Source organism: Macrotis lagotis, chromosome 5, assembly GCF_037893015.1.
Source record: "Macrotis lagotis isolate mMagLag1 chromosome 5, bilby.v1.9.chrom.fasta, whole genome shotgun sequence".
Lineage (NCBI taxonomy): Eukaryota > Metazoa > Chordata > Mammalia > Peramelemorphia > Peramelidae > Macrotis > Macrotis lagotis.
In genome coordinates, this window is record NC_133662.1 from 191,855,077 (window position 1) to 191,864,359 (window position 9,283).

The 9,283-nt window shown below is 45.3% G+C and overlaps 1 protein-coding gene across 1 annotated transcript; it reads right to left on the bottom strand.

Annotated features, from left to right (window-relative positions):
• Window positions 1-3,677: 3,677 nt before the first annotated feature.
• Window positions 3,678-9,283, bottom strand: MPZ (myelin protein zero). Its single transcript, XM_074190302.1, has 6 exons — window positions 9,140-9,283; window positions 6,802-6,968; window positions 6,196-6,409; window positions 5,153-5,288; window positions 4,930-4,990; window positions 3,678-4,649 (listed from the first exon to the last, which is right to left on the bottom strand). Exons 1-6 carry the CDS (start codon window positions 9,204-9,206, stop codon window positions 4,548-4,550), a joined length of 747 nt encoding a protein of 248 aa, XP_074046403.1. The 5' UTR covers window positions 9,207-9,283; the 3' UTR covers window positions 3,678-4,547.

The following is a 9,283-nucleotide window of genomic DNA, read 5'->3' on the forward strand; positions in this document are numbered from 1 at the left end:
GATTATGGAGGTCAAAAATATTGGACTGAGTAGTTTGTGCTTTATCCTGGGGTCAAGAGATTTTTGAAAGGGATTTGTATGATTGTGTTTGTGTTTGAGGACTATAGATTTGGCAATTGTGTGAAGAAAAGATAGACTGGAAGCAGGCAGTTCATTTAAGAGAAAATTACAATTATGTCAATGAAAGGTACTGAGGAACTATACCAGAGCAGGGGCTTTGTGAGTGAAAAGAAGGGGGATGAATTGGGAAAATGTGGAGGTACAACTCAGGAAACTTGGAAATTGATTAGACTGGGGGAGGATTAAGAAAAGAGTTGGAAATGATCCTACAGTTAAGCAATTAGGGGTGTTGGAAGAACAGCAGAAACCTTGACAGAATATGGAAAATATGGAGGGAGAGGAATAGGTTAATAAGTTTTGAACATCTGGAGTTTGAGATGCCTCCAGGTACAGCTGTCTAACAGTCAGATTTGGGAGTGAACTACATAAAGATGACAATTGAATCCATGAGAGCTAACAGGATCACTGAGAGTGAGATTGTAGACAAAGAAGATAAGGTAGCTAGGTAGTGCAGCCCTGGAGCCAGGAGGACCTTAATTCAAATTTGACCTCAGACACTTGATACTTACTAGTGGTGTGACCCTGGGCAAGTCATTTAATCCTATTGCTATACAATCCTCCCCCAAAAAAAGAAAGAAAGGAAGGAAGGAAGGAAGGAAGGAAGGAAGGAAGGAAGGAAGGAAGGAAGGAAGGAAGGAAGGAAGAGAAAGAAGAAAGAAAGAAAGGAAGAAAGAAAGAAAGAAAGAAAGAAAGAAAGAAAGAAAGAAAGAAAGAAAGAAAGAAAGAAAGAAGGAAGATAGCCAAGGATAAAGTAAGTAGCAGAAGGATGATAACCTAGCAAATGAAAATGAGAAACAGTAATAGAATAAGATCAGAGAAAAGGCTATTGTATTTTTTCCATTTAGAACATCATTGGATAACCTTGAAGAGAACAATGGTGGGGTCAGAATTCAGATCCTAAAGGACTAAGAAATATGTAGGAAGTGAGGAAATGAAAGCACATGGCAAAAATAGACATTCCCAGGAGTTTGAAGAAAAAAGAAACAGAAGTTTAGAAAAGGTTTTGCTAGGGTGAAATTCAGGCTGCTACCAGAAAATGTCCAAATAGGACTTGAGGGGACAATGAGTGATAATGATTCACATTCATATGATATATCCCTCACAACACCCTTGAGAAACAGGTAATATAAGTATAATTATCCTCATTTTGCAGATACTATGCTAGTAAAATATCCTTCTTGCATTCTCTTAATCTTTTGTTTGTATGTTATGAATTGTCTTGCTTAGGCTTTGTGAGTCAATACTGAAGCTTCTAAAATCCCCTTAGTTATAATGGTATCCCTTCTTGCCATTCTGACACTCATCAGTTGAACCCATCGTTGTAGGAAATCTAAACCAGGGATTATTATTTATTGAGTGATTGAGTGCTCCTTTTAAATAACCTTTTACGCAGCTTTCCCTCATTCATTTGTTATTGTTGAGTCATTTTTCAGTCCTCTCTGACTCTTGGTGACCCCATTTGGAATTTTCTTAGCAAAGATACTGGAATGGTTTGTCATTTTCTTCTCTGGCTCAAGTGACTTGCCTGGGGTCACATAGCCACTAAGTGTATGAGGTTGCATTTGAAATCAGGAATATGAGTCTTCTCTATCCACTGCCCTCTGTTCACTGCACCACCTACTAGCCCTTCCTTCAATTAACAAGTGTTTATTAAAAACCTACTTTGGGGCAAGCACTGTTTTAAGATTTACAAAGTACTTTATTGTATCATCTCACTTTATTCTCACAACAAATCTAATGAGACAGGTACTAATGAATGATATTAGCCTTATTTTACATATGAGGAAAGTGAGCATCAAAGTGAGATGTGGCTAATAAATGTTAGGGACTTTTATTCAAACTTAGGTCTTACTGATTTCAAGCCCAGCACAGGTCTGGACCCATTAAATTCTTATTAAACATTTAACACTTAATTAATTAAGCATTAGGAATGAGAAATATTTATTGCAACAGAGCTTTTGGAGAAAATATAGTAAGTTTTAAACATCTTGAATATGAGATGCCAACAGGACCTCCAGGAAGAGCTGTCCAACAGGGGTGGAGATCTATGTAATTCAGGATCTTATAATAGGAGCTGACCTATTGGACACCTTTTATTAGAATGATAGTATAAATTTGAATGTAAATTACAATGACCTTTGATTTCCATCATTTTTTTTTTTTTTGCAAGGCGATGGGGTTAAGTGGCTTGCCCAAGGTCACACAGCTAGGTAATTATTAAGTGTCTGAGGTCAGATTTGAACTCAGGTTCTCCTGACTCCAGGGCCAGTGCCCTATCCACTGCGCCACATAGCCATCCCCGATTTCCATCATTTTTGAAGCATATTCAGATACAATGAAAGAGAATTAATGGAATAAAAAACTCTTGGATTTTGTCTATGGGAAGAAGATTGTTCTGAGATGCAGAATTCTTCAAGGCCATTCATTTGGCCCATTTTCATGTTTTTGGTAATAAGGAGATTTAATGGGCTAAACATACTCAACATCTCTGGAGTTGTTCAATTATACTGTCTTTCCAATTCTCAAAAGTGCAGTGTAGAATATAGAATGATTTTAATTTTAAGGTAATTCAAAATAATTTGTTTTAGTAGAGTTTTATGAAAACTCTCATAATAAATGAAGGTATTTTCAAATGTTGCTAGGCCAGTGTTGGTACTCACTGCTCTTATTGATTTTAAAGATGAAAGAGGAGGTAACTGAATTGGAAATTTCTCTCTCCTTTGTCAATGCTGGTAGGAGACAGGAGGTGGATTTTTTTTTGCTTTGTTTTGTTTATAAGATTAATTATGGATGGGGGTAGGCATTGATGATGCTAAGATTTGGGGGAAGATTTATTCTATGGTATAAAATGGGATTATAAATTATCTGGAATGCAAAACCAGAAGTTTGATATGCTCATGTGGGGGAGGAAGCCCCCTGTTGTTTGATACTAGGTACTGCACCCTGCTCTGTGTCTAGAATAGATAGCATATATTGTTATTTTTTTGTCCTTTTCATCACTAAACTGTTCCATATGAAAATGACCTAAAAGAACAATGGACCTCCCAATAGAGTCTTTAATAGCAGGTTGTGGTTGCATTGGTGTGATGGCTATGTGAATTATAAAGGGGATGTGATTGTTCTAGGTGTCTGATACCTTTACTCTTAAGCTTGAAGCTCAGGAACTTTAACAGGGAGGAGAGGGTCTGGGAGGTCAGGTCTTTGGGGCAAGGGAGAAAGTATCTGGGTTTATCTATCTTTTTAGGAGATTAAGGAGATTGAGAGTGGAGTGGAGTGGAGTCTGGGGGGTTGCCAGGAGTTTGGGGGAATAAGAGGCAGACCCTACAACTTCTGGAAATGTCAGTGTTTATTAAACATTTAACACATTTGGGGAGTCTTGAGGAAATAGACAGAATGTAGAAAAATTCTAAGCATTCTTTTCCCAGTGGCTGCGAGTGCTTCCTATGTCACCTTTCTTTTCTCTTTCCACTTTTGCTTCTGGGTTTAGTTTTTTAAAAGTCATTCCCCAAAGTCTTGGCTCAGCCCCCACACCCTCCCTGCCCCCCACCCCACCTCCCCACTTCCCCCTCCACAAGTCCAGCCCCAGATCCTTGCTCCAAGGGGAAGGGGGGGTTCCTATCCCAGAGACAGAGGACCTGGCTTGGGCCAGCCCGCTGATTGGCCTGGCTATCCCGGTGTGGACCGAGGATAGAGCAGGGAGTAACACTGAACATCAGAAGCCTCATGACGTCATTTGTTCTCAGTCATGGGGGGAAGGGGGAAGAAGGGATGCTATAAGAGAGCAGAAGGGGTAGGCTGGATATGGATAAAAAATAGCAAATGGATTATTTTTTAAAAAACCCTAAATCAACCCCCTAGGAAAGCTTGATCTAGGGTGTTAGCTGGGGGGGGGGGGGTAGGGGAAGGGGGACTAAAGAAGGGAGCTGGGTGATGTGTTTTGGAAAAGAAGGAAGAGGGAGAGGGGCAGGCTGAGCGGGAATGGGGGCCCCTCTCTTCTCAGCACCAAACACACAGCCATTCTTGGGATTCTCGGTAGTGGGGAAGAGCAGGCACTGCTGGACTCCCTGAGAGCCAGAGCTGGGGGGTGAGGTCTATGGGGGCTACGGCTTGGAATGAAACTTACACCTTGGGGCGGAGTGGGGGAGGAGGGAGAGAGACCAGGTAGAGGTGGGGGGCAGTGGGCAGGGGTGGGGGGAGCCTAGGCCCCCATGTTCTGGCAGGGCCTGAGGGGGTGGTCACTTGTCTGAGTCCAGGCCCATCATGGTCTTGAGGGCGTTCTTGAGGCTGGTTCTACTGGGGGACTTGACCGCAGGCCGGAGCTCAGCGCCCGGCTCATCCCCTCGGAGCTCCATCTCAATGACCACCACTTGGGAGCTTTTGGAGGGCTCTGCCCCAGGCCCCCGGCCCCCTGCCCGGCCGGCTAACCGCTATTTCTTGTCTTTGCGAGACTCCCCAAGCCCCTTGGACTTCTTTTCACTAGCTGCTTTGGTGCTCCGGCTGTGGTCCAGCATGGCGTACAGAACAGGGGTCTGCAAGAGGATGTATTGAACAGAGATCAGTTCTCCCCCCCCCAAACCTGCCCCATTCCTGAGTGCCCACCCCAGTTGGTCATATGGCCTATAAATGGTAGAACATTTCGAGATCCCATCGGTCTGCTCAGCTGCAACTTGTCTCTAACGCAGTGATGTTTTGATCTTTGATAGAGGACAAGAACCCAATCACTTATTTGACCTCTTTCCCTCTGGTCCCTTGCCCATCATCCCCATCCTGACACCCCTTCTCCCCTATACCCTTGGAAATTCCTCTGACCTGCCGGCCTCGTTTAGATGAATCCTTGCTAGATTTGTGCAGCTTTCCTTTCTCCATGGCACTGCAATGAAAGGAGGAAGACTAACACTGTGACTGCTGGCCGGGCCTGAGCCCCGAAGCTGCTGAGTTTTCCTTCCTCAGCTTTCTTTAACAAGGGCTTCCCCACGCCACCCCCACCTCCCACCCCATTGTGGTGGCCTAAGGGCTTCCCTCTCCCCCTTACCTGAGCCTTCTCCGTAGAGTAGCCTGCCTCCTAAGCCAGCAGTATCGAATCAAATAGAAAAGTAGCACCAGCAGCAGCACCACTCCCAGGACACCCCCGATCACAGCACCCAGCACCACCCCATATCTGGTGGGCACTGAGGAGGGAGCGAAGGGAGAAGAAAGATTGAGAGAGGCTGGGAACTTCTGCCTGCTGTCCCTTATTTCCTAGGGGGTCCCTCCTTTAGGTAATAATTGATTGAGGTGGGTCATAGTAAGCCTTGTTTTTGCAAAGTAAAAAAAAAAAAAGACTAGGAAGGACCCTTCCCCTTCAGCTTGTAATGCAGACAAGCAGAGCACAAAGCATTTCCATTGAGCCTATAGGTTTTTCTTTTCCTGAATCTCTGTGCTTCTAATTCTCTCAGACCTATATGAGTAGCGCTACCCATCCCCTCCCTCCTGTCCGCTAGACCCTCCATCCTAGATGATTTCCCAATAGCTGCCAAAAATAAACTTTCCTGAGGCACCTATCACTCCCTAGTTCAAAAACTTTTGGTGGCTCCCCATTGTCTCCAGTTCAAAGTAAAAACTCCTCAGTCTGGCAGTTAAATCTGAGCCTACCCACCTTTCCAACTTTCTTTTATACCAGACCTTTCAGAAAACTATGTTTGAGCTAACCTGTCTCATTAGGTGTTCCAGAATGTAATGGTCTTATCATCTGACTTCATGAATTAGGACAAAGCATTCACCATGCTTAGATGCCTCCAAATGGATGCTGCCAGCTGCTGCCTCCTCACACTTGCTGAAGCCTTCTATGACCTCTTCCTCCTTTATTAGTATTCCTCTCCCTCAATTTACTTGTATTATGCTTATTTGTATCTTTGTTGTATCCCCCAGGTAAAGCATAAACTTCTTCAGTACATTGCTTTTGTTTTTTCTTTTTATTCTCACTGTCAAACCTAGTGCCTTGTACATAGTGGTAGTTTAGGAAAAGTTCAGTTGTTTAACTGAACTCCCATCCTTCTCTCTCTTTCTCTATTCCCTCCCCATCCTCACGCCCCATACCTTTGTCAAAGACGTAAAGCGTGACCTGAGAAGTCTTGCCAACAATGTCAGGTGGGTTTTTTACATCACAGGTGAAGGTGCCATTGTCACTGTAGTCTAGATTGTGGATGACAATAGAACCATCCTTCCACCGAGGGTCCCCAACCCACTGGATCCTCTCCTTGAAGGCACCCACTTCATCAATGTAGGGCTGGCCTTTGGCGTAGTGGAAGATCTATGGTATATAATTCAGATAAAAGTGGGTCTGTGGTCTGGAACTTATAAGGGCAAGTGGGGATGGGGATGGTCTCTTCTTAGCAATGGCCTAGTCTGGCATAGGGGCAGGGCTGGTATAGAGTGGGATGGAAAGAGAGTGGGAATGGGGAATGATGCCAAGAGTGTGGGCTCTTATTCACAATGGCATCCAGGGCATGGGCTGGGCTGCCATCTGCCACCCACAGTTCCTAGAATATCTCTGACCCACTAAAATTAGGGTTAGGGTCACTTCACCTCAACCCAGATCCTATTTCTCCCTGCCCTTTGGTCCCTCTTCTCTGAGCCTTTTCACTGCTGATAAGCCTCCCCTGCTTCCATTTTTTATTTGCTGGGTTGTACCCAGGCCCTCACCGAGATGGCATCCCGGCCTCCCTCAGGCTGGTAGCGCCAGGTGAAGGAGATGTCATCTGAGATCCACTCGCTGGACCAGAAGGAACAGTGCAGCGTCACCTTGGAACCTACTTCACCATGGACCTCCCTGTCCGTGTAAACCACAATTGCCTGGACCGGGGACAACACTGAAAACACATGAGCCCCACCCAGGTCAGAGTTGGCAGGGAACTACATCAAGCAAAACAAGGGGCAATTTATATGTGACATGGGAAATCAATGACCCCGAAGACCACAAGAGGATGGAAAGAGACAGGCATAAGGAAATGGGAATAGTGAAAACATAAAAGATCTACTCCTAAAGCCCTAAATCTCTGAGATCTTAACTGGCTAGGATCTGTATAAGCTGTATATCTCTGTGCTTTTATTTACATACTGTGGGTCAAAAGAAATCAGCACTCCAAGTGAATAATCTTAATGTCTTTCAAGAGGTAAAGGAAGAATTATGATGGCTTTCCCCTTTCTGTTTAGATTCATCTGTGCCCTTTCCTTCCCTAAACAAGAGAGAAAAACTAAAGAAATGACCACAAAATTGTAACTTATTCTTGATAAAGGTCCCGACAGTATTTCTGGCTTTGGTTCTTTTAGGGGAGGAAGGTGTTTAGAATTGGAAATACCCAACCAAACTTCCCTTCTGTCCAGGGAATTCACTTTTGACATGTTGGCTAGATAGGATCCAGAGTTGGAATCAACTTAATCTCCCATTGGAACCTTGACATCTTGGGTGAAAAAGATGAGATGGGACCATTGACTCCTGTCTCTTATTCTCATCCACCAGTTGGGTAGAGATTTTTAGCCTGAGGGATGTTTAATCATGATATGGCCCCATAGAATTCTCCTGAGATGCCCAGCACCCTTTTCTCCAATTGAAAACTGGAATTTCCAAGTGAAAATTGAAGCAACAAAAACCAAATCCAGGTGTTCTGACTAAGTCTCTTTTAGGTACTCTACCTTGGCTTTCCCTGTCCTTAAAGCCCACTCTGGCCCTGTGTCTCCAGCCAGGGTTGGCACAAGGGAAATGCTAACAGGAACACTATGTGTGGGCAGTATCCCAGGGGGTTATGGTGGCTGAAGGCCCCTTTGTTCCCTGTGCTGAATGATGGCGTGGGGTGGAGGTGGGGTGAGGGATTAACCAAGCAGACAGTGTTCTATTGTCTGGTGCCAATGAGGAGCCTGGCCTGGTCTGTGCCTGCCACCCCACCCCTTCCCCCAGCCCTCAGTATATAGGAACATCACAGGCAGCCTCTTGTAGAACCTCCCACGTGGAAAAGTTCTAAGGTTCAAATGTTATCTCACTTTCACCAAGGTAGACCCTTACCCCTCTACTTTGGAACAGTCTATCACTCAACTAGAGGATTGTTGTGAACAAAGCATTTGATAAACCTTGGAGCTCCATGTGAACAACTTATGACCATAAAGTCATTATCATCTGCCTGCTATCCCTTTCTCTGCTACTATCCATCCTCAGCTTTATCTTAAGGGATAAAGGATGGGAAGCTCAGTACCACCTACTCAGGAAGCTGGATGTCAAGGCATCAGGGTCCTCAGAGACTGATAGTCTGACTTGTCCCACTTCATCTTATTCATTTTTCCCCATTTCCCACCCCCTTCTCTAGGCTCTAGGCCTCCAAGAATCTTGTAGATAGTTTTCCTTTCCTTACCCACCCACTGCATGACATGCCAAGCTGGGGAGAGGAAGGGAAGGATGTCAGAACGCACAGAAAGGAAGACAGCTCTATAAGAACAGTCTAGCACCCGTATGCCTCCCTCCCACCCAACCCTCCCAGCACACACAGTCAAAGACAGGAGTTGTTCTTCCAAAGAACCTTGATGATTAATTAGTTCTAAGATCTCTTCCCCAGATTACACCTGATCTTTTCTCCTGTGGTCAGCGATCAGGATGCTTGGCAGTATGTGCTGAGGGGTGGGGGTTGGGTGCAGGTACCCAGATCTTGCTCCCTCCTGTATGTCTCCTGACATCTGTTTTGGCAGACTCTCAGCCGTAGCTCTGAGAGCAGCCTCTTTTTCCCCATCTGGGTTTCAGCACAGCCCAAGTTGCTCTCTACCAACATCCATGTACACCTCCTCTCTCCCTCCCAAGTGCGTCTGTCCCTCTCCCCTTTCCTCCCCTTTCTGCCTTTCACCATGTTCTTGTACTTCCTTTGGAGATGGGGTAGTGTGAGCAACAGAGAAATAAGGATATGAGGGCACAAGGCTGGGAGGTACGGAGGGTCCCCATTCTAGGGGTACTGGAGTATGTGTATGCAGAGGGAGTCACGAGGGTGGCGTCTCCACTTACCCAGAAAAGAGAAGAGCAGCACAGTCAGGACAGGAATGGGGGTGGCTGGGGAATCCCCAGGAGCCATGGCTGGGCCTGGGGTCGGGGTTGGGGCCAGGACGCCTGAGGGCCTGGGAAAGTCCTGGGAAGAACAAGACACTGAGC

Coding starts and splice junctions, on each gene's coding strand:
- MPZ (XM_074190302.1), bottom strand. CDS start 9,206: ATGGCTCCTGGGGATTCCCCAGCCACCCCCATTCCTGTCCTGACTGTG. Junction 5,289..6,195: donor GCTTTACGTCTTTGACAAAG/GTATGGGGCGTG, acceptor CTCCCTCCTCAG/TGCCCACCAGATATGGGGTG. Junction 4,650..4,929: donor CATCTAAACGAGGCCGGCAG/GTCAGAGGAATT, acceptor ATCCTCTTGCAG/ACCCCTGTTCTGTACGCCAT.